At 53.3% G+C, this 24,172-nt stretch overlaps 6 protein-coding genes across 6 annotated transcripts; all 6 read right to left on the reverse strand.

Annotated features, from left to right (window-relative positions):
* Positions 1 to 1,872: 1,872 nt before the first annotated feature.
* Positions 1,873 to 2,546, reverse strand: A1O3_00831 (uncharacterized protein; the record flags this gene model as incomplete). Its single annotated transcript, XM_007730981.1, has 2 exons — positions 1,873 to 2,378; positions 2,414 to 2,546. 2 exons carry the CDS (start codon positions 2,544 to 2,546, stop codon positions 1,873 to 1,875), a joined length of 639 nt encoding a protein of 212 aa, XP_007729171.1.
* A 3,162-nt stretch (positions 2,547 to 5,708) lies between these two features.
* A1O3_00832 (uncharacterized protein) lies at positions 5,709 to 6,125 on the reverse strand (the record flags this gene model as incomplete). Its single annotated transcript, XM_007730982.1, has 1 exon — positions 5,709 to 6,125. The coding sequence occupies one exon, from the start codon at positions 6,123 to 6,125 to the stop codon at positions 5,709 to 5,711; it is 417 nt and encodes a 138-aa protein (XP_007729172.1).
* Positions 6,126 to 8,140: 2,015 nt separating this feature from the next.
* Positions 8,141 to 11,685, reverse strand: A1O3_00833 (uncharacterized protein; the record flags this gene model as incomplete). The annotated part of the gene is made up of 9 exons (XM_007730983.1): positions 8,141 to 8,484; positions 8,643 to 8,705; positions 8,755 to 9,004; positions 9,050 to 9,170; positions 9,217 to 9,592; positions 9,640 to 9,778; positions 9,840 to 10,117; positions 10,459 to 10,602; positions 11,562 to 11,685. The coding sequence occupies 9 exons, from the start codon at positions 11,683 to 11,685 to the stop codon at positions 8,141 to 8,143; spliced, it is 1,839 nt and encodes a 612-aa protein (XP_007729173.1).
* A 3,665-nt stretch (positions 11,686 to 15,350) lies between these two features.
* On the reverse strand, positions 15,351 to 16,715 carry A1O3_00834 (oxidoreductase; the record flags this gene model as incomplete). The annotated part of the gene is made up of 1 exon (XM_007730984.1): positions 15,351 to 16,715. The coding sequence occupies one exon, from the start codon at positions 16,713 to 16,715 to the stop codon at positions 15,351 to 15,353; it is 1,365 nt and encodes a 454-aa protein (XP_007729174.1).
* Positions 16,716 to 17,394: 679 nt separating this feature from the next.
* On the reverse strand, positions 17,395 to 18,459 carry A1O3_00835 (uncharacterized protein; the record flags this gene model as incomplete). The annotated part of the gene is made up of 1 exon (XM_007730985.1): positions 17,395 to 18,459. The coding sequence occupies one exon, from the start codon at positions 18,457 to 18,459 to the stop codon at positions 17,395 to 17,397; it is 1,065 nt and encodes a 354-aa protein (XP_007729175.1).
* A 577-nt stretch (positions 18,460 to 19,036) lies between these two features.
* Positions 19,037 to 21,922, reverse strand: A1O3_00836 (uncharacterized protein; the record flags this gene model as incomplete). Its single annotated transcript, XM_007730986.1, has 2 exons — positions 19,037 to 21,475; positions 21,530 to 21,922. 2 exons carry the CDS (start codon positions 21,920 to 21,922, stop codon positions 19,037 to 19,039), a joined length of 2,832 nt encoding a protein of 943 aa, XP_007729176.1.
* Positions 21,923 to 24,172: the final 2,250 nt, after the last annotated feature.

Here is a 24,172-nt window from a genome sequence, read left to right on the forward strand (position 1 = left end):
GGATTGCGTCGATTGTCGTGTATGAGGAAGACGAGACCCGTATGATTACGAATGCGACGCTGTCGTGACCTAGGGTATGTGTCACCAACTTCAGTATTTTCGGTCGAGGCTCCGTGGTGAACATAGTGCGGTACTCGTGGCGGACCTCAAAGTCAATATCGCGGTTGACCATGTGGGTTTCATCCAACTTGTCTTCGATGCTCCTTTCTTCTCTTCGAAGTTTCTCATTCTCTTCTTGAAGGATGCTCCCATGGACTTCGGTCCACCATTTTCTGTCTGAAATCCAGTCTGCTCGGCATGCAGGAGTATATCATGAACGTAAGAAATAATAAGATGGTATTTTGTTGCGTGATTGGATGTCCGTTAAGGGAGAAGTGGAATTTGACATCTGGTCGACCCTAACGACGACCTCACATCTCTCAGAGCTTCAGCCGAAATTTGCGCGTGGACCAAGGGCCATGCATGGGCAGTATATATTGAGAGAAGCACCATGTGGAGTAAAAGTTTTGAAACAGGCCGTGTTCCGGGCGTCTCTGCCACCCACAACATCAGAATCAGACTTGAAGACTGACCTGAGTCTTGAAACTCGTTCTGAACGTCATCACCGACGTGGGAGCTGTTGTTTCGACCGCCGCAAGCTTTGTATCTCTGCGTCTGGTCACTGACGGCCGTAAGCCTGGACTCTGTTTCCAGATTGTCACGAAACAGATTGGATTGCTTCCAGGGCTGCGCCCTCCGGACTTCCAAATAGGAGGAAGCCGAGGAAATGCGTTCCGTGTCATTGTCATTGCTGTACTTCGACAGCGTCACGTCGAAGCGTCCCTCCGTCGACCAAGAACTTCAGCGTTTCGCTTGTTCTTCCATTCGTCTGGTAGGTAAACAAACCCTGGATGCCGCCTGCATCTAGTGGTGACGCCAACCGATGTTTGCGTTTCACCGTCGACGGCGTGTCTGCAATAGACTTTGAGCCTCTGTCTGTTTCCTCTGGAATGAAAACCCCTCGCTATGCGCAACCGTGGCCGAGGAAGCAATTTGTAATCGTATCGTACACTTTCCCGCACAAGAACCTTGTTGAACCATTGCCTCTCGGAACTTTATTGAACCATTGTATATCGGGTCTTTGGTGCTGTTTTGATAGGCACCAAGGCCACTCTTACAGTCGTCCTTGAATCTTTTCAGTATCGCCCCAGCTTTCTGGGGGTCTACCGCAGTATTTGCTTGCCAGTCTTCCAGCACTGCATGTTGCCACGTACTTCGGCGGCTGTCAATGTGGAGTTCTGTTATCGAAATACACATGCAATCTTCCATAGGCATCGAAATGTCGAGGTCGAGCATAACCCCGAAGTGCCAACATCGCGCGACGACAGTGGAGATCAGGGTAGCGACAAGGATGGCGATCTCCCAGAGGACGCTGGTGTCATGGTGCCATACTGAAAACTGTATGAGTATCGCGACCAAGAGCTCTATGTTCTAGCCTATAGCCGCAATAGCATCAAGGCGACGATGCGGCCAGGAGGCTCCGAACAATAGGAGCATTGGGAAGAGAGCCTTAGGCCAACGGCCCAGGCGTCGCAGGCGAGGCGGGGGCGCCAGCGGTAGAGGACAACGATGTCGTTGACCTTGCGGACGACTTGCACCTGGACTTGCGCAATGTGTGAGACCCTTGCTTTGTGTCGCCCCGCAGGTTGTTACACACGGATTTGTGTAATAGCATGAACATGAAGTTGATAGCCTCAAGCACAGTATCCCTGCTCACGGCCTGGATCATGAGACCAACACCCCTCCCTCATGTGGACTTCCAGATCTTGGACCAATTCAACCCGTCGTTGAACATATTCCATCGCTCCTCGAGTTGTGCCTTCGACTGGCTCGTCACTGATTCGAGAGCTGTCGCATTTGGTATATATAAGACCACACCACCTGCACACTGCCTGGATCAACCGCGACCTCAGCTGTTCGAGGCGACCCGGTCAAATTAGGGTCCCAGTTCATGGTACATAGCCAGACGGGCATTCCGAATTCTCTCAACTCCGGCGCAGGCTTCTTCCGTTCCGCTTTGTGGGTGATGTTCTCGTATCCCATCCGCGTTCTGCCAGTTAGGCTGGAGGGCACCTGGACGGTGGTGGTCGGGCTCTGTTCCCATCCGGTGTCCCGCGCCAGAGCTCGGATCGCGGTGCGGGCCTTATCGAACGCTCTGGAGGAACGGAACTGGGAGCAAACCGCGGGAAGGCCGCAGTGGTCCGACAGACTGATATTGAAGACATGACCGGCAAAATTTGAAGATGTCCTGAGCCCGATTTGGCCACCACACGACAGCGTCACGATGACCGACGTATAATCGCAGGGCGGTGCCGGTGGACTCCATAGAAATCGTGGCACTTTAGCGCATAGTTGTATTCGTGTGAACGCCAACGTAGCGGCATTATGATATCGCCGCCACCACCTTCACCACTTCCATTGCCGTTGCCAGTGCCGTTGCCAGCAGAGTCATCGTTGCCACGACTAGAAGGGGAGCGGCGCGCCACGGTCGAGGGCCAGGACGGCATAGTTGACTTCGATCGTATACATCTCCATGTCCGGCGACTGGTAATCAAAGACGAGTTTGCCTCCCGGTTTGAGGAAAGCTAAACCAAGTCGGATGGATGTATGTGTGACATTCTGGGCAAATAGATACGCCATCAGGCTTGCTGGAGCTGCGTTGTCGGCAAGTCGTTTGAAGATTCTGGTCCATTGTTAGCACTTGAGCGGTTGAAAGTATAGATCCTAACTTGTGCTTTAGTTCTCCTGCAAGTACATTGCAGTTCATCACAGTCGCGTACTCGACAACATTAAGACTGATATGAAGACCAAGTTCCGCATTGAGCTCAGGAATGGAAGATGTGCCTCGGCTGGGATCATGGACAACGTCCAGGAGATGAACACCGCGTCGAATTCGCAGAACATCAGACCATTCATTTGCCTATCTTATATCAGTCAGCCCCGGCGCTGAGTGTATGAAGTCGTGAGAGTGGCCAAGACCCCGATCCCGATGCCGTTGATGTACGACGACCCGTGACTCCCGATCCGATGGGGTTGATGTCACCCCCGAGTCTTTCTGCTTCATGATGCGGCCCAAGGTGAAGAGCCCAACGGCTATCGCGTGGGGCCCATGATGTAGATACCTTCAAAACCATGGTAGTGGCAGAAGAGAAGCAATCATATCTCCCACCCATGTGCAATGCTCGAAGCTCATAGAGTTCATCCTGATCTGATCATCCGGCAGGATCAGGTTGTTAGTTCAGATGTTCAGAGTTTGGTTTGGACAAGCAGCATAACAGCTCGGCTCGCCTCAGGGTCGGGCGAGGGTATAGTCGATTGCCGTTGGAAGGCAGTGGGAGAAGAAGCGAGTCAGTGATGGATAAGGGATACTTGTATCTATCTCCCTCTAGAAGGTCTTCTATCGTTACCTCTGAGGAGTCGGATTGCGGGCCTAGGATCGGAACCAGAGACTGTCGATCGTTCGGTATTCCGTGAGAGGTTATGGTGGTTTTGGGGCGTGTTTCGATGATGGTGGCTGTGGTATATATGTAATTGTGAGCAGTATACCGATTGTTGTTGACGCAACAGGCCTCCGCCGCGGTATGCAAGGCGAATGTAGAGTAGTCATCGAATTGATGTCGATGAAGAGTATATAAGGGGCGACAGACAAAGTTGATTCAACCCGAGTAGGGCGCAGTTCGAGTCATTATCACTGTTGATGCAACAGGTCTCCGCCACGGAATTCAAGGCGAATGTCGAGTCATTGTCAGTGTTGATGAAGTAAACGCCTGTCGAGTTCATACTCGTTCAGCATAGCTCTGTGTTGTTGTCCTCAAACCTTCATCCATGCCCATCAGCACACGCTGTTGGACCATACTATACCTCTCTTGCTTGGCGGGATGTCGATCAATGCCAGAAGTATACGATCTCCCCCTCCTGCAATCTCGCAAAAGTATACCTCGTGGGTCGTTCGTTCATGGGACCAGGTCTGCTCTCTCTCAAGCTCGGTTTCCTCGAGAGGTGTAATACAATTGACAATCAGGAACTCGTCGAAACTTAAGAATGCGTGCTTGCACTGATAGTCGGAGACGTGGGGACGTAAGACTTTTTCCTTTAATTCATTTCGTTGAATTAGGAACGTCGTCTTTCCTTCCAGGATCCATTGCGCTAGAGGATGGTCTCATCTGTCGCCAATAAATTGTTCTTGCAAAGTCTGAACGTTGGCAATCGTGAAATCTGAGCCGCAGACATGTACCCACAGAGGTTGGCTTTCCCAGTAGACTTCATCTCTGCATCAGTGTATTAGCCACTGGTACTGTCGAATCCGTGGTTCCCAATCATTACTTGACGTATTGGCCGACTGGTCTTTGGTGTTATAATTCCAGCCCCGTCCTGAGCCGATTGTTTCCACTTCATCGCTGATTCAACTCCCACTAGCCTGACTGATTTCGCCGGAATTGATCGTGTCAAGCAAGGATCGTATGGGGATGGCCACAGCCACACAAACAGGATAGAAGGAAACAGTCAACATCTCATCCATTCATTCGAGCATGTTTCAATGGCTGCAGAACCAACCGGTGTAACGTCCCCAAGTTGTCTCTCCAGACCTTTCTTGCCCCGGTATTCTGTAGGCTTCCCAGCTCTTTTCTTTCTAGGAGTGTTAGTGTCGAGGGCTGGGATTGCCGTCTTTTTGCGACCAGGATTGCCGTCTTCCTGCCGTATCTAGCACACACAGGGCCGTCCGGAACCTCTGAGAGATCTCGCTAGGGCAAGGAGATCCTGGCGAGGCTTCTCGATCTCTGGTGCTAGGTGTGGATGGTCGGGGAGGTCCAGATAGGCCTGCCCGACCAGATGATCTCCCACTGACTCGTCCGAAAGATGGACGGTGAGATGTTCAGGGGGAGATATAGCCGGGCGTACTTGACCGAAGGGCATCATACGTACTGATGGAGCTGGACACGGCTGTCTGAGTTCAGCTGTTGAATCCAAACCACTTGCAGATTCAATGCAGCCAGTGTGTTCGGAACATCTTTTCCTTTCAACGTATGCTCGACATTAAAGGCAGTGAAGGTTCCAACCACTCGCTTTGACCAACTCGCCATCAAACGATCAACACACAGAGCCATCTTACGGTTGCTGAGGCTGAATCATCCAGCATGCATCACTGGGTACTAGTAAGAAAATATACCCGAAAGTGTATTTGAGGTGTGCCTCTAGCACCATAGGCTTTAAGCATTTCGTTGACAACGAAGATGCAATTGCCTCGCCTAGGCGGCTTTGATCCGGCCTCGATAGACATGGGTTCGTCCCTTGTCGGGGGATTCGAATAGCTGCTTGGACCATGGTATTGGGATTTGTTGCGACTGGTCGAACCATTCCCGAGGCGTATCATGTGAGATGACGGTGATACGGTGTTACGATCTTCTTCGTTGTTGCTGTCGTCGTTATCGAGTTACGACAGGTTCCGAGGTTTTCCGATGGAACACCTTTGTAACTCGATGACGACGGCGAAGGAATACAAATGTTCGGTTAGCATTTGCAGAACATCCAGCGCGTGAAGGAAGACCTCGGGCGCTCTGTGCCTCCTGTAGGGCGTCAATCAAGCAACACTGACCCTCTGTGATTGTTTGGGAGCACCAATTGCACTTGTATGGGGATTGGCTCGTTGACAAGTGCCGCTTGGGTGAGTGTCAGGAATTGCTGTGTTCAAGGATTGTGCTCGTGCCTCTGCCCATGACTGAGAACCAGAGATCGGCAGATTCCCAGAGATCGCTCGTCACACAGGCGTCGTACAATGTCCGCTGTAGAGCCGTCAGTTGGAATATGATGATGACGAACAGGATCAAGTCGATCCCAGGAATAGATATCATATACTTGATGGGCGGTATTCGGCTTCGTGGCATCCTCTCCCCGTTCGTGCCATCCGCTGGCTCCCAGGGCTTCGCTGGGTCGGGGAACGTCGTAGGGCGTACCACAATGCGCCCGATCCCTATGAAGGCGGCGACGGGGATGAGAATGCGGCCGGGGTCGTCGTCGGTGATGCATACACCAATGTTGCCAATGACGACTCTTAGGGTTAGGGCCTCGACCAGGATGGTGGCCTGCATGGCATGGCAAACGCGTTCGACGTGTGTGAAAGGTACTGAACAGTGACTTTCCCTGATCAGTGATGGCCCTAGATCGCAGTTCGTAAATAGAGAGAAATGGTTTCAGCCTGTGCAGCTGCATCTGGCCTGGTCTGACCCGACCATCTGCTTCGAGACTTCCCGAACTCCAGACCACGAATCGTCGGCTTCGGCGACAGGAATTGGTAAGAAGTAGTCTTTCCAGATCTCCTGTAGCTCCTTGTGTAGAGTTAGTGTAGCCTTGTTGCCTCGCGCCCAATATCACTCGAAACTGTTTTCTCATAACATCTGAGCTTTCAAGAGCGGTTCAAAGGCAAAAAGAAGTTCTGGCTTGGACGAACTTGTACCGATTCAAACTGGGATGCAAGGAGTGCGGGAAGCCGCATCCGGAGATCTTCCAGTTTCTGGTCTTTCCGGATTGTTGCCAACAGGTATACCGCTTGGTGGTTATATTGGGAGAAAAGATATCTTCGCGCGCGGTGTAGTAACTCTTTGGTCGGGGGTATGGATCTCGCCCTGGGTTGAGGTGAGAGAAAGTGGTTGCTGAAACCCAGGTGGTGGCATTCCATACGTCTGGGACAGGGGTGCTGATTCGGGGGTTGGAACCTGTGTTGCATGCATGTTGGAAGTCTTGCTGTTTTGCACCTGGTGCATACGGATGTTGACGACCCAAGTCTTGTGCAGCCGTATGTTCCTGCTCCTACACATGGCGCCAAAGACCTCTCAGAAAGAGGCAGGCGACCGCCCGGAGCTCCTCGACCAAGATGGTGGCCTACATACGGCGCTTTTGTGAACTCGATGGAGCAGTAGTCTCTCCTAAACTCTAACCCTAACGCCATGGTCCAGCGCAATTGAATGCGTCCCAGGATGTTGCGTAACACTTTCTGGGCCAAGTCCCCCGCCGCCAATAAGCCCCGGTTGAGCAGGGAAGCGAAGACCCGAGGGTCCCGCATGTAGAGAGGCCACTTGTCGTACTTGTGGCGGTAGTTGGGGGCCTGGTCCCGGGATGTCTGAGTGGTGGATTGCAGAGAGAGGGCCTTGGGGTCGTCAGGCAGGGGAAACTTGTCCAGGTACATCAAGTCACTGCGCCAGGCAGGATCCCACAACAGATTCAAGTATCCCAGCAGATCCGAGACTCGGTTGATCATGGGTGTCGCCGTGACCACCCACTTGAATGGCGTGTAAAGCTTCTCCACCGCGATAGAGTTGTTCGTTCTGCAATTTTGGCAAACGCGTTCGACGTGTGTGAAAGTAGGGCCTTCGAGATCCAAAAAGCTCATGCGAGGCGTGGCGAGATTGACACAGTTTTCGTCCTCGGTCCATGTCGTTGAACAAGAACAATGCCATTCTACCGCAGGCGGTTAACAGGGAAAGAACATGCCAGGCTCGAGAAAAACGAGCACCCGCCAGCATTGCTCAACACAGCAAAAAGATCGGTCGTAGGCTCGAGAAAAACGAGCACCCCCATCCTTGCCAGCATTCATGGCAGCAAAACAAAACGAGCTTGCTGCTTGGGCGAAGACCTCAGTCTGCGTGCGAACCGCGTGCAGGTTTCCTTGCCCTTTATCATATGGTCAACGCCGAGGGCACTGAATGTGCCAGCTCCCTTTTTGGCGGAGTTTGGAAACAGCCAGTCGACATAGACAGCCATTCTGCCCATTCCAGCAGCACGAGAAAGACGTTGAATTGCGCATCAAGTTGTTAAGTTTGTAATTGCAAGTTGATCGTCAAGTTGCTTGAGTTGACGTTTGTAGAGTTGTGTCATGATCGTGAACGAGTCCATCTGGTGCTGAATCCCGATGCTGTACAGCATATGCTGCACTTTCTTGTCCATTTGCTGAAATTCTGCAATGAGCTCGGGCTGGATCCTAATCCTCTTTTATGCCAAATTGGAAAGTATGTTTGATGTTTGACGTTTGGTCTTGGCTTGCCCGCGTTGCAAATAGCAATGAACAATCGTGTATACACATCAGACATCAAATGAGTGTATTTGCGGTTTAGGTAATTTGGACCCACAACAACCACATCAATGCTGTTCCCATGCGATGGTTGGCAACGAGTTTTGCCCTTCGATGTTTGGCAACGAGTTTTTGCCCTTCCACTTTGATAGTAGCAAAGAGGAGAGAACCTCGAACCTCGAACATCTTGCAATCTTTAAGACCAGTGGCATTGGTATCCATGTCTGAAAGAGTGTCATGCGGTGTAGATGCCACGATCTGGGTGGAAATCAATGATGGCGGAGCGCGGAGCGGGATCGCAGTAATCGTAAGCATCATGATCGAGAGGTCAGGGGAAAAGGTAAAGGTCATCAGTTCCTCAACCCACTCGGACAGTGGGGGTACTGACGGAGTCAACACCTCCAGCAACCAGAGAAGGAATGCGGCGCGAGGTAGCCAACTGGATGTAAGCCTGCAGGAGTTCATCCATATCCTTGGTCCATTTTCCGTCAGTGCAGGCTGCCTGGGTCAGTTATGAACGAACACGAAGGATTCCACTCACGTTCGGAGTTGGCTGTACCCTTGCACTGCACAAGATACGCCTCGTCCTCTGAGCTCCGCGGATCTGGACAGCAGTAGTTAGCGGGTTACGAGGAGTGACGAACAGCACCTACTGGCTTTGCTGAATGTATGCTTGAGGTCTTGTCTCTGAGATCGTGGTGTCATCTCCTTGCTAGCCTGGCGGACTATCCTTCGAGCTTCCCTCATGTGGACTTCCATATATTGGACTAACTCAGTCCGTTGTTTTAACATATTCCTTCTCTTTGAGGCTTCAAAGACAATGCTGAAGCTAGGATCGGTGAGACACATGCAAAAATGGAGGTCATTGTCGGCCGGGTCCAGTGCCTCGTGCCCCGGACAGCCCTAGAGCCCACCAAGAGGGTCTCGAATCCATCGACCCCCTCGGACTTCTGGAAGGATGTCACCCAGATCCTCGTCTATTTTGGCTTCTGAGCTGATCGCATTGTCTGCCTCGATCCGGTCAGCGATGTGGAAGTGCGTTTTGTGCTGCATCCCCCACAGGAAGTGCCTAGACACATTGCGCTTGACTCTATAGAGCCCTTCTCGTGGCCCACTTTGCCTTGTCATTCCTCTTCCATTCCGAGTACTTCTCTGTGTGGTCATGGCCATCTGGTGCCTGTCTCCACCGAGCATTTCGTAGACGATTGTCCTTTGCAGTCTTGTCTGTGAGTGCCTCTCTGTGCGATGTGGGAGCCTCCAGAGTCTGAATCTGTTTCCTGCCAGTGCTGTCTTGGCTCGAATGCAAGAAGCCATCAAGTGACCCTTGACCTCCAGCGCTATTGGCGGCGTTGGTGACTTTCTTTGCTGCGCGGACTTCTCGTTCCGTCGCATTTAGCTCGTCACGATTCTTTTCCCGGCACGCTTTGTTGGCTGCTGACACTTTCTCCGCGTAATCAGGGTAGAAGCCATTCAATTGGAAACTGATCTCCGCTGAATGCTCGCCCCGTCGGGCATTTAGTTGCGCTACTGAGATTGACTTCGTTTCTTGTCTCTTGTGTCTTGTGCGAGGGATCCACCCCCAAGGAGACCCTTGTTAAGTAGCGACGCGAACAGTTCGGTGTCAAACAGATACAGCGGCCAGTACTGGTACTTGGCTCGGCACTGGAGTGCGGAGTGCTTGAAGGTTTGCGTGGTCGACTCTTGGAACACGACTTTAGGGTCGTCCGGTAGCACGAACTTGTTTAATCTCAAGAGGTCCGATTTCCACTGGGGTTCCGGAAGAGATTGAGATATCCGAGGAGGCCGGGACTCGATTAATCATCGGGGTGGCGGTGACGATCCATTTCTTGGACATGTACAGTTTCTTGACTGCAACGGCATTCTTGGTTCGACATGTTTGAAATCTCGATTCAGTGTTCGTTGAATTGAACTCTCCAAGTTTGTGGCCCTCATCACAGATGACTCCACGGAAGGATAACCAACATTGTGTTTTGGTTTTCTCCCGGGAAATGGGCGCTGGTTCGAAAAATGGTAAGTATCTGCAAGTAGGGGTTCGAAAAGAACGAGCGAAGACTCGTTGATCAAGCACTTGCCACACTTTCTCCAGGTTCATTGATTTACATCCAAGAATGGCGCTCGCAAACCCCTTCATCAAGTATTTGACCTTGTGGTCCCAAAGAAACCATGCTCCAATGTGCTGCCACAAGCAACCAGGACAGCCTTCTTGCCAGATGGTCCATTATGGCAGCCAAATGCGGCGGATGAAAGAAGAGGTGCTCAGGTTCAGGCCAGGGGGAAGATTTTTGAGTCAACTTACGGCTTGTGCCATTACTTCTGTTTGCGTGCGCACTGCGTACAAGTGCAAAGCCCCAGGTTATTCGACGCCTCCTTGCCTTTCAAGACATGGTTGACACCCAATGCACTAAACATGCCTGTGACTCGTTTGGCAGAGTTGGATAACAATGAGTCTATACCGAATGCCATCTTGCGGAGTCTAGCTTCTGGAATCTGTTAGAATGCTGATCGCCAGCCAATAGCGATGGGAGATCATACCAAGATGCGTATGTTCTTTTGTACCGAGTACCCGGCATGCCTGGATCAGATCCTGAACCGCAGAGCCACAATTGGCTTTCAGTTCTTCGTATATCCAAAACCGGAGGTACCGCTGGGGTCAAAATAATCATTCCTCTCATTCTGTGTAGTGTGTATCAAGCAAAGAGGAATCTATGTAATGACAAGAATGGGAAGAGGAGCGCTCGGCGCACCTTCCGTCACGGCTCCACACCGCGTCCGGCTGTCCGAAGCGAGGGTACAAGTCCTTTCATGTCTCCATTTTTGTTGATGTTTGTTGAAAACTGCGCAAATTGAGGTGGAGGACCAGTCGGGCGTAGAAATGAAGATGAAAGTGCAGAAATCCGCGGAAGAAGGTAACTGAGTTGCCTTACCAACACTCCATTCCATCGTGGTGCTTGTAGTCTTTCCCACAGATGTGGCGGAGGAAGGAAGTGAGATCCTCTCGCTCAGATCGACGTCACGGCTGCTGCCGTAAAAAAAGCGGATGTTGAGGGCGGGTTTCCCGCGGGGAGAGGTCCATAATCCACGCAATTCATTCAGCCAGACACTGATTAGGTTGGGCGGTGCGAGGATCAGTGTGGGTCTGAAGAGGTCAGTGTAGTCGTCCCTGTAGGCGGCCTTCTTAGCAACGGCCTCGCACGCGGCCCGGTGAATCGTGATCCCACAAAGACGTGGCGGATGAAGGCAGATAGATACCTCCTCAAAACATTCCATTCCATCCCACGATGGTGCTTGTAGTCTTTCCTTTCCCACAGATGTGCCATGCTATCCATCCTAATCCACCATTTGAGTGGACCGTAGGTGACAGACAGTGATGGTGATGGTGCTTGTAGTCTTTCCTTTGCCACAAAGATGTGCCATGCCCATCCAACTCATCACAATCCACCATTTGAGTGGACCGCCGTCAGCGAGACAGCAGTGATGGTGATGGAGGGAGAAGAAGAAATAAGAAGGAAGAGGAGATAGTCTCGGATGGATCTGTAATGCTTGCCACTATCTCCACCTGCCATGTTGGCTAGAAGTAAAGGCACTGAACTCGAGGAAATCGAGGCTCATCTGCAGAAGAATTTGCGGCAGGTAGATAGCACGGCCATGTCCTCAGCTGCGTTCGTGGCCAAGATTACTTGGTGTCATCATGCTTGTTGCTGGAGACATGGTTGAGACCGGAGCGAAAGCGATTCCATGGGCCGTTGATCGTCATGGTGTACCTTCATGTGTTTCGCGGGGTTCGCATCATCTGTCATGTCCATTGCTGTGATAAGACACTCCAGCAATTTGGTCTGAAATAAGTTCCGCATTGAGCGCAGGAGTGGAAGATGTGCCTCGGCTGGGGTCATAGACAGCGTCTAGGAGATAAACACCGCGTCGAATTCCGTGACCGGGTCGGCCTGGAGATCCTGGACGACGTGCTGAATGGCGTGACGGACCTCGGCCTCGATGGTGATGTCTGCCACGGCATCTCACGTTGGTGACGTTGGCCTTCTCCGCGTTACGTGCGATGGTGTGAGGTCTTTTCTTCGACTAGATGTAGAAACTCCATCGATTGGGTCTGAAGTACCTTGCTGGACAACGGGATGATCAGAAGTATGGCGAGAGAACCTGAATAGTTACATTCTGTCCGTATGCGTACGCGTATGTATATATACGGGTGTCTGAGTATGTGTCTGAGTCTGTCTCTTGGAACTGGTCAGCAACAGCAGAGCAAGCTAACAGCATGGTGGAAGCAACCTACCGATTCGCATTTATGTGCTTGCTCAATGCAGTACTGACACTTTCCGCCCTCCATTTCGCATGTCAGAGCACCTGTATTGGTGAGCAACAGAAAAGCATGCCATACGCATGTCAGAGCACCTGGGTTTGGTGAGCAAGAAAAGCATGCCACACGCATACCACAAACCATTTTCTCCAGAGAGGATCTGTGGCGATCTCGCCAATGAGCGAATACATCGGCAGCAAAGCTCGATGGATAACCGCGTCCCCGAGGACCGAAGTGGCAAACCATCTTCCCCAAAAGAACCTGGGGCGATCGCGCGAGTGAGCGAACTCATCTGCAACAAAGCTCGATGGGCAGAGTCTTTTTCCTGAAGACCGAAGGGGCAGTGCTTAGGCTTTGCTGGTAGTCTGGTTCCTGAAGACCGAAGAGGCAGGGGCTCAGGCTCAGGCTTTGCTGGCCAACGAGCTTGGGATTGCAAACTGTCAAGACTGCAAAACGTATGCGCATGCTGTTAGCAATATCTACACAATCGGATGTTCACTCACTATTGATTGAATTTGCCAAGGAGCTCATTGAGTCGATCGGACTCAATATGCTGTTGTACGTCCGCGTGAGTGTGTGTGTCTGATTGTTGGTCTGACCATGAGACTGACTGTTGGACTGACTGTTGGACTGACTGTATATGTCTGACTATGTGTCTGTGTAGGCGTGACTGGTGCATAAATGCCTATTTTGGCTTTAGGGTTGTCTCGTCACGACTTCGGGCCTCACGGAGGAGTGCCTTGGCATCAGCCTGTGCGTTCCGGAGTCTGGCGTCTAGCCTCAGCGCTGAAGGAGTTAGCGAGTTCCAAAAGGATACGAAGGAATGCTACTTCCCCATAGGAATGCCATATTGATTGCCTTGAACAGCTTCCAGCATATGTCGTGGCAGTGGTATTCGTCCGGGCCGCCATGCCAGGGTGTTGGAGCGGTACAGTGTCTTCGTTCTTCTGGTCTGGGCGTCATGTTATCTGACAAAAACAGAATCCGAATCCGAATCCGCCGCATTCGATTCGATGGAGAGAGAGACCAGGACCCGGTCGGAGAGGGATATCAAGACATCAAGACATCAAGACATTGGGAGAACAGTGGCCATCTCGACAAGACTGATGATCATCTCGACGCCCCTTGCCCTGTTGGCGAAGGTAGATGAAGCTCGCCGAGGTCGAGATCGTTGCTGGTGGACTTCCAGCCTGGGATACTAAAGGATGGGTTGTAGTTCAGTTGTTCATGGACCAAAGACTTTGACCTGATATAGATATTCGTCCACGGACAGACAGGGAGGAAATAGGATAGGATGAGAAAGAGACAGAGATAGGAAGAGGGCAGAACAGAGAAAGAGGGTCACAGGCTTAGGCACAGACACAGGCACAGGCACAGGGAGGGAGGGAGTAGTGAGTGAGTTGGAGAGGGAGCGCTGAAGTCCTGTCCACTGTCCACTGTCCAGAGATAGAAGGAGGACAGAAGGAGGACAGAACAGAAAGAGATGGGAATAGGAGTAGGATAGACCAGAAGAACAGCACAAGAGACATGAAGATTCCGAATCCAGCAGCTTCTTCAGAATCACACACGCACATACACATATAGAAAGAAGAAATCCTAGATTGGGATTTGGGGGAGAGAGGGGGATATATATACTGTACTGTACTTTACCGTACCATGACGACAACTGTCCCTTGAAACCAATGCAGCACAGCACGTAACAGCACCGGCATCACTAGTATCACCACCACCATTACTAACGCAGCACGTAACAGCGCCAGCATCACCGGCATCACTATTACCTGGGCTGGGGGGACGGGAGAACAGTAAAGCAGAAACAGCCCTGACGGGACGGGGAGACAGTAAAGAAGAAACCCTGGCTGGACGGGGGGAACAGTAAAGAAGAAACAGCACCAGCATCACTAGTATCACTTGTATCACCATTACCAACGCTGACGGGCAAGAAGAGCAGTAAAGAAGAAACAACAACCCTGGCAGGACGGGAGAACAGTAAAGAAACAACCCTGACCCTGACCCTAACCCTGACCCTGATCCTGACTCAGGCCCACGCTCACACGCACTCACGCTCAAACCCACCTTGGTGAATGGAATGGGATGGAATGGAACGGAATGGGCATCACTGACACCCACACCCAAGATGGTAGGTAGGTCGCTGTCCCCTTATGCAATATAGTGCAATGGGAAGACTGTGATGTGTACTGCTGTTTCAATGGTAGGCAGGTTCATTCGCTGCTCGAGCAAGATCGAAAATTGACGGCTGGGAGACGGATTCGCATTCAATGGCTGCAATAGATTGATTGGTATTCAATGGCGGAACTAGATTGACTGATATTCAATGATCAAGTTTCAGACACCGACACCAACTTCGAGGTCTCAGATGCAATGATCGAGAAATTGAGACTGGCCTGTCTGCATTCAAGCTGGGCCAGTGATGACGACCATTGATCCGAAATCAGGCCCTCGAACGGGGAAGGGAAATTCAATTCGATTCTCGTGCCTTTGTGCGGCTACTGCGATTGCAATGGCACTTCTCCAGAATGACAGTGACAGTGACAGTAACAAGGATCCTCAGTCGGAAGGTTCATCGCGTTTCATCGTTTTGCTGAATGGAATGGAATGTCTAGGGTCAGTCACATACTGGAACCCATAAACCCCAACTCCAACTGCTCCGAGGAGCTACCGCCATTGCCAGAGCCATTGCCATTGCCATTTCCGCAATCAGTCACAGACATTGCCAGAGCCACTGCCATTGCCATTTCCGAAGTCAGTCACAGCCACCCTCATGACTCCCTGGATCTACCAAGACCTAGTAGTTACAGTACACCCATTCACCCGCCTTTTCTGGCCCATCTTTGACCAATTCCCCCGGTAGAAGCTAGGACCTAGAACCTCAACCTCAACCTAAACCCACCCTAGAACCTACTCGGCCGTTCCATACTTGGTCAATTGCGGCGTACCCGGTGACGGCGGACCGCTGAACTTGGTCTGCACAAAGACCTTCTGCATTCCATTTTCGCGGGCATCGTAGCGATGGTAAACCTCCTCCAACTCGTCCAGCAGCACCCGGTGGCTGACCATACGCAGAGGATCGAGGGTTCCATCTTGGATCTTCTTGAGCAAATCTTCCCAGTAGAGATGGACAGGGGCCTGGCCATTGCCGATCAGCCGAATGCCGCGTTCCATGAGCGACCCAATGTTAAAGTGGTTGGTGAAGCCGGCGTAGACGCCCGTGATCCCACAGCGGCCAAAGTTCTTGACCGAGGTGATCATCTCGTTGACAATCTCCGACGTGTCCGTCTCGGCGCCCAGCATCAGCTCAAAGTAATGGGCCCAGCCTTTGGCATATTCGCCGGCTACACACTCGATCGCCACGTCCGGGCCGCCATGCTCCATCTTTTTCAGGGTCGACGTGACGCTCTCGCCCTTGGGCAGGTCGGTGAAGTTGATGGTTTCGAGCTGGGGCAGTTTCGACTTGACATAGTCGAGTCGCCATGCGCCGGGGCCGCCGTCGATCAGGATGACGCGTTTGGCGCCGTTAATGAAGGCCATGTCGGCGCACATCTGGCCAATGGGTCCCGCGCCCCAAATCGCCACCACGTCACCGTCCTTCACGCCCGTGTCGACGACGGCGTTCCACGACGTGGCCAGCACATCGGACAGGTACAGACCCTTCTCGTCCGGCACGTCGTCCGGCAGCTTGAGCAGGTTGACGTCGCCAAAAGCCACTCGCACATACTCGGCCTGGCCGCCGGCAAAGCCACCGGTGAAGTGCGAGTAGCCCAGCATGCCGGCGGTGCGGCCGCCGTACATGATGTTCTCGATGGTGTTGTCGTTGGTCTTTTCGCACTGGCTGCTGAGCTTGCGATTGCAGTACATGCAGTTGCCACAGGCGATCTGGAAGCTGCACACCACCCGGTCGCCGGGCCGGACTTTGCTGATGCTCGGCCCCACGCTCTCGACCACGCCGCAGAACTCGTGGCCCAGGATGTCGCCCTTCTGCAGTTCGACGATGGAGCCGTGATACAGGTGCAGGTCGGAGCCACAAACGGTCGAGCCGGTCACTTTGACAATCACGTCGGTCGGCTCAATCTTGGCCGGTTTGAACGTCTCGATCACCTTGACCGAGTTCTTGCCGTTCCACACGAGAGCCTTCATCTTCTCGCCCGACGGGTCAGCATACTTGGCCGGATCGTTGGCTGGATTCGAGAGATTCTGCTCGGTGGCGGCCTCGCCTCCATGGCCGATGATCTTCTCGACGAGGGCGGCTGCTTGGGAGAGCGCCATGAGAGCGGCAGGTTGGATTGATCAGGATATAGGGTTGGCTTGTAGGTTGGGATGTGGCGGTGTTGGTGTTGGTGTCGGTGTCGGTGTCGAGAAGACTGTTGATGCTGAGTAATGGGAGGAGGGAATTGGGAAGAGGGACGAGGAAGAACAGGACTTTAGGAAGATACCTTATATGAGCAGAACGACTGACTTCATCCTGTCCCTGTCAGTGCCTGTCGCCGCCTCTGCTGGCCCGCTGTCCCCTGTCTTGAAATGCTTTCATCATGACATCACGCGGCGATGATGTCGATCGACTGTTCGCGGAGGAGATGAATTGCCGGCCCCGGCCCGCTCTCATTGGCTGGAAGCGCCCTCCGGATGAGCTCTCCGAGACCCAGGCGGCCAGACGGATCTGTCATTGGCCAATCCTGAGCCGGCGGTTGATGGCTAGTTCAGAGGACTTAGGGTTAGGGTTAGGGTTAGGAAATCTCGGGACCGAGCACTCGGGCTTTACAAGGCTGTCTATACGTACCTTATACATACTCCGTACGGATACTCTGTACACAGTCGACCCTCTACCACCAGCCTCACCCTCAGCTTTGGAAAAGCTGGAGGCAGTGTCGTAATCATGCTTGAGTGATCATAGCCTCGCCGTCACCGTTCTCCCCCAGCAACCGTGCCACGACACCATCTTAGACTACTACTGTCCGCCCTGGCCACCTCCATGCCTCGCAACCCTCTCTTGTTCCTCCTGCGCCTTGACCACGGCCCTCAGCCCACCATCCCGCACCCGTATATCCTCCGCACTCGGCAGCCCATAGGCCTGTGTCGTCTGCTCCACCACTTTGTCCTTCCATGCGTCGTCGTCCATCGTGATGGTGCCTGCGTCCCTCCACACCTCACCAATGGACTCGCCGATATTGTCCAAGAACCCTCGAAGGCCCTTGTTGCCTCCACCGAAACCATACATCTTGAACGGCCCCGCCATTGCCCACCGCGGACCCAGACTGGCGCGGACCACTTCGTCAATCTCTTCCGCCGACGCCACGCCCTCGTTGACCAGATGGCACGCCTCCCGGAAGAGGATGAAGCTCAGCCGGTTGGCCACAAACCCTGCACTCTCCCGGTGGATGGTGATGGGCCTGTGGCCCGACCGGAGGGCAGTGAAGTAGGACTTTGCAAAGCTGACTTCGGCCGGCGTGGTGTGCGGCGACGGGACCAGTTCCAGCAGGGGCATGATGTGTGGAGGATTGAATGGATGCACGATGAGTAGTCTCTGGCGCGCCGACGAAGCCTGTATGTCGTCGGTGGTGGGCGGGTATTCGAGGTGTTTGTCGTCAGTGGTGGACAGGTGCTCGAGCTGTTTGCTAGCAGGAATCCCCGACGTCGACGACCACAGATGGCACGTGGGCGCCACGTAGCGGATGACCTCCGACCACGTCTTCTGCTTGAAGCCAACATTCTCCGGCCCTTGTTCCTGCACGATCGTGGCGGCCAGGCACGCCTCCTCGAGACTGGCACATAGATTCAGCCGTCCAACTGAGATCAAGCTCGCCACATCCACCGAGCTCGGTAGATACAGTGGCAGCACGGCCTGGATGTGCTCCTCGAGGTCTGGCCGCGGATCATAGACCGACACCGTGGCAGAGCTGTAGGTCAGGTGCAGCGCCAGAAATGAGACGCCGATCGCTCCCAGCCCGATCAAGGTGATGTGCTCGTCCGCATGGGGTAACGGCGACGTGCCCTCGACTTCATCGCTGGCCATGATGTGCAGGACACGACCGATGTTGCGACCTAGAGAACGAGTGCTCCAAGGACGTCCTATTTGTGCCGCTCGACTGAGGTGGCTTCGAGCTGGGAACAAGAACGAGAATAACAGACCCAGCGGTAAAACCTCGGTGACAGCAGGAGGGTCTGAGGACTCCCTCTGGTGCCTCTCCCCTCCCAGATCGGATAAGCGGCTACATCCGATCACACAGCTACAAGTATACGCAGTGGGTAATTGCGATGCTCTGTATTTGTTACGGTGCTAGAACACCAGAGATTTCGGCCGCTCCTCCCCAACTCAGGCCATCATCCGACTATGTACGAATGGGCCGCACCCCAGACCCCAACATTGAGAGCAAAAAGTGTATCATATGCAAATGCTAGCCAAAAGCTGCTAGTTGAATTAAAAAGAACTTCCCAGGCCGCTTTCCAGACATCGGCCAAATCAAGCAGTAACTTTCAGGCAAAAGATTCAACCGTCATGCCTCCAAATATCACTCCAGTGCTCCATGCAAATAAAAACCACATTCACCCTGGGCCCATCCTGGAATCATGACAGGGAGTGCCACATCCCCTTAGACTTCTGTGACGCGTCCGATGACCGCTTCTCGAACGGTAGGCTGCTTCATCGTCTCATGGACAGGCTCCCCTTTGACACTCGCACTACCGCTGACCTGGGCCGAAGCATGAGCCTGCTCCGCTTCCTCGTCCTCAACTTCCACGATCTTGGTCCGATCAGCCCGGGTGTTGTGGTTTAATGATTCCCGAGCGGTGTAGTTGGTGGGCGCCGTACTGGCCATGCTCAAGGCGGTGCTAGATCGCTGGTGCACCAGATCTGGCGTGGGTGGGATCGAACTGCGGTCACTTTGCGGCGTCAAATGGCCTGTCCCGGTGCGAGAGTCGGTGCTGAAAGGATCGAGAGGGGACAAATTCCCACTGTCCTCTCGGGTGTGGTTGGTCGAAGGGGATGCCCCGGCGGCCTCATCAAGCTCCCCCGCCTCTTCATCATCCACTTCGGCTGCTTCGTTGGCGAGCTGGAGCCCTTCCACGGCAGCGGCACATTGTTCGCTAATGTTGCGGATGATGTCGGCAATGGCATCCGTCTTGTCACGAAGATGTCGATCAGCCACATCCGACATGCTGAGATCAGAATAACGCTTGCTGGCTCTCTTGCTGCTGGCAAGCAGTTTGTTCTCCATCGAAGGCGTGACATCTTGCCCGTCAACCGATCCCACGCGGGATGCACGCTTGCCAGCTCGACTGCTCACGTGTCGACTTCGCTCACCATCTTCCAGGTCCTCATCTTGCTCTTCGCCATCGAGCTCATCCTCGTCGTAACCTTCGTGGATGTATTCGGCCAGCTCCGAAGCTGACCCGATCGACCGGACAATGTGTTCCATATGGTGAGTTTGCCCAGTAATGAGTGACCGCAGGTGGAGGACCACACGCTGGGCCTCATCCCGCTGTCTCTGCAGGGCTTGGTTGGTATGCTGCAAGGCGGCAATTTCTTTCCGATTGCGGGACCGTTCTTTCTCGAGATCCTCGGCGATGCCTTGCTGCAGGACCAGAGCCTCGAGGGCATTGTCCCGCTGTCTCTCAGTACCGGCCAGTCGGAGGGCAAGACGAGCAGCATCATCCTTCTGTTGATCAATAAGTCCAGTGAGGCGGCGGTTCTCGCGTTTGTGGGATTCGATCTTGACCCGAAGTTCGGCCAGTTCTTTGTTGAGCGATTCAACAAAGGCCTGGAACTTCTGGAATTGCAACTTCCAAGTTTCAACTTCTTGTTCGAGGTAGTTGTTGCGCTTGGCAACTTTGGCAAGTTCAGTATCCATCCGGCCCTTGAGGTTGATAAAGTCTTGCCACGCCTCCAGAGCGTCCCGCGAATACTGGTTGCGTTCGCGGACAATCTCGTTCATGTGCCTCATGGAAATCTTGGTCATCAAGGGTTTCTTCATCGACCCACCAAACCACGCCTTCATACCGGTGTTGCGTCCGAGTTTCTCGCACACATGGTCCATGACCGCCATGACGGCATCTTGGTTCCACCAAGACGGATCTTGTACGCTCTCAACCTCGCCACGGAGCACAATAATCTGCCCTGCGGGAATGAGCTTGCCGCCACCATAAGCCGACTTGAGATGTTGTGGAACACCACTGATCTCCACATCGGAGTTCAAGGCTTGAATGAGGCGATTGATCATCTTGGTGCGCTGGCCGGCTGTCAAGATATTGGGGGGGTGATCCGTGATGACGAGATTTCGGTCCAAGTCGACCAACAAGGCATCCTTGGGCGGTTGGAACAGTGATCGGCACTCGGTCGTGATGCCTAGAATGTATGGGCCTGGCTCCTGGACCATCTCACTGGCATTTCGTGCGTGAACCACTGGAACGTAGAGCCCGCTCCACTCGTAGACTCGGACACAGAATCTGACGGTCTCGGCTGCGATGGTAAGCATTGCCGGGTGATGACTTGTAAGGATGATCCGTCGAGTGGGTGAAACGGCCGCCTCCAGGAGCCCGACGATATTGGGGATGCTCAGGCAGGTGAATAGGGGCCACATGGCAAAATTCTGGAAACCAGTAGGCGACGAGGGAAACTGATAGCAGAGGGCGTAATCCTTCATGTCGATGCGGACCAGATCGTTGAGCCTGGGTGCAGGGAAACTGAGAATCCGGGAGACCTCTTCGGCGTGGAAAAGGTTGGTGGCCTTGTTCCAATGAATCCACATTCCGCGAAGGTAGTCGCCGAGAAGATTGTATAGAGGATACCTCGAAAGGAAACTCAAGCAGTAGGGGATCCAGTAAGTCTCATCGGCAGTATCTCTATAATCGGGTTCGGTCTTGCGGCGAAGCTCACGAATGGTCTCGGCACGCTTCTCGTCTGCTCGGGACCAGACTCGCAGGGCAATGCCGTACAAGGTATGTTGGGAATCCTGTTGGAGAACAAAGGCGTGGTGGACACAGTGCGGCTGGCTTCGACCAGTGCAGATTTCGACATCATGGGGAAAGCAAGCCTGCAAGACGATCAGTGAGTGCGTTGAAACAACCAGAATCCAGCATGTACATACCCTCATGGCGCTGTGCAGCGCTCGTGCAATCTCGTTGTCGCTCTCTAGTCGAGGACTGCTCCCCAGTATCTCCGGAAGCCAGAACTGGCCAACCGCGCCTTTCATATGTTGGATTTTCCCATGCGATGGAGGTGGTGCCTTGACCCATTGCGACGGTTCCCTTCCAACACCACATACCATGTACGCATGCGTCAAAGTTTTCGGTGTGGGTCTGTTGTTTGTCTTTGCCAGACTCGACGGTAGAGGTTGGGTGATGCGTGAATGAAGAGACGATGTCCGGCTGGGGACGATTGTGTTGTCGACTTGTTCTCTAGTGATCGGGCGATTGGTATCTCGGGTTTGAGGACGAGCCATCGAGGTCATCGAGGTATGACCTCTCAGAGAAGGACCCATGGTTCATAGACTTGACAGAAGGAAGACGTTCTCAACGGGCGGAGCTGCCCGTGGTCAAATATGTCAACCCCTCTCCACAGGACTCAAGAGGCCTGTGCAGTCGTCGGGGAAGTCGCGATACCCGCGTGTCAAGTATCTCGGCTTTTCTTTTGCGGCAACAAGACGTATTGCAATGCGATGCAGTTGGGGGCTGTCGCCTACGAACTGCAGGAGGGAGGAGGAAGCAAAACGAACGATGCTGGAGAGGAGGTGGAATAGCACTAGAAGAGCTGCCGGAGGAACTGAGGAGATTAATGTGATGCTCCAGCAAGGTCAAAGATTCAGGAGGCCGCTGATACTGCAAGCGAGCGGATGGATGCGTACCAAGTTCACGCCGGGCGTGTCAGGCCAAGGGCACTGGAGGGCCTGTGGAGGGAGCTAAACAACTGAGGCCGGCAGGGATTATGCCACCAGCGCCTGCGTCTTGCCAGATGAGGCGAGCCGGTTTGTGGAAGGCCAACAAAGAAGCAATCAGGTGGATCAACCAGCTATGTCAACTTGGGAAGTGGTCGGTGGAGGGTACGGAGTACGGAGTACGCTGTCGATGATGAGGGACAGTGAGGGTATCATATACCACCGGTCTATCCGTTCTCTACGGATCTTCTGGGCTTGGGATTTGCGAGACGGCACAGCAGCCAGGAGGCGCTCTTGGACACTTCGCTTAATACGTACATAGCATCTAGGGTCATTTATACTACACTTCCGTTTCCGTACTCTGCCGCCCTCAAATAGAAAAAGTATGCAACTCATATGCAAAGCTACGGAGTTCTCAAGCACAAGCAAGCCGTGTTGAGTCTAGACAGTGCGCCATCACGCCTCACAGACAGGCACCCCAACATGTTTCGGCATCTAACAGCCAGCTGATCTCTAGTGCCTGCCCGTGGGCTCGGTTGGCCCCCTTGCCCGGCCTCAAATTTGGCGGCCACCAGCATGGTGAGTCCACTTAATTCTTTGTTTGACAGCTCGGGACCTCCTTAGCCAGGGAGGGGCCTTGCACTTGGACCACCACCGAAGGCTATGGTCCGGGCCACTACCCATCACTGTTCACTGGCCTCTGGCCTTCTGCAGGTCGGCCTCCAGTAGTTCAGGGGCAGATTTTGCACCTCCCTGTGTCTGGCCAGCCCATGTTGCCTCTTCGGTGCCACCTAGGTGCGACCATTCCTCTGCTGGGAAGGACACTTGCAGGGTTCGAGGCAATTGACATTTTGACGTACACGCATTGAGAACCTTTCGAGAGTTTGTTCACGACTAGTGATTTTGACATGTCCATGAAAACGGCGTCGGCGTCCTGTCTTGTGGCCAGATCCAAAGTAGAATGTCCCAGAGTGTCGTCTCCATCGGCAGAAGAGAGTGTTCGATAGGTTGTCTCGGTGAGAGTGACATCTTAGATATGAACATCTTGGATATGACAGGTCGGTTTGTGGTCCCCAAGCTCCTCCTCCCATCACGACATGTGCAATTGCGACTTCAAGTATCGGACGGCATCTCCAACCTCTCGATTGGATGAGGGCTGATGACTCGATGATGCTACCATCTCATCAATCCCTGCCAGACTTCGTCTCATCGAGTTCTCGCTTCAAGAGGGTTTTAACCTGCATATGTCTGTACGTAAAATCTGCATGTGCGGGAAGTCCTTTGCGCTGGAGCTGAGAGGGTAGAGCGCGCGATTGGCATTTCCTTGATCGAGCTCGATCGTATCGCTTTATTCGATGGTTTCACCGCTAAAGCTTCATCGCGTGCGCGTCCTCATGCGTGATTTCTGTTTCCCTGTTCTGACCAGAGACATCCTCTCCACACGCCTTCGGGAAAGAACTTGACCTTGAGGAGATCCCGGGGCTTGCTTCTACTGTACTCCACCCACACGGGACAGATCTCATCCTCGATGGGTTTGCAGATAGTAGAGTTCGATCTGGTGGCGAAAACCCCCCCCTGAATCGCGCAAAGAAACGCCTCGCTGCTCGTAGTGAGACCGTCACTAAGGTTCGAGGTGCGAGGTGCCCCTGTGAGGTGCAAGCTGGAGGATTCATGCAAAAAGTGGCGAGCTGAAGGCCTGCTCTGGTCCATCGCTGCAGCCATGCGCCCCTCTGCGGCTGTATGCGCAGGTGTGAGGGCGCAGGCTGCGAACCATGCGCAGGCGGGCAGATGCCCCTCCTCCCTTAGACTTTTCTCCGCACCACTAGTATTGCTAGTTCTAGTCGGGGCTGATAGCGA

The sequence above is a fragment of the Capronia epimyces genome (genome assembly GCF_000585565.1).
Source record: "Capronia epimyces CBS 606.96 chromosome Unknown aczIQ-supercont1.1, whole genome shotgun sequence".
NCBI lineage: Eukaryota > Fungi > Ascomycota > Eurotiomycetes > Chaetothyriales > Herpotrichiellaceae > Capronia > Capronia epimyces.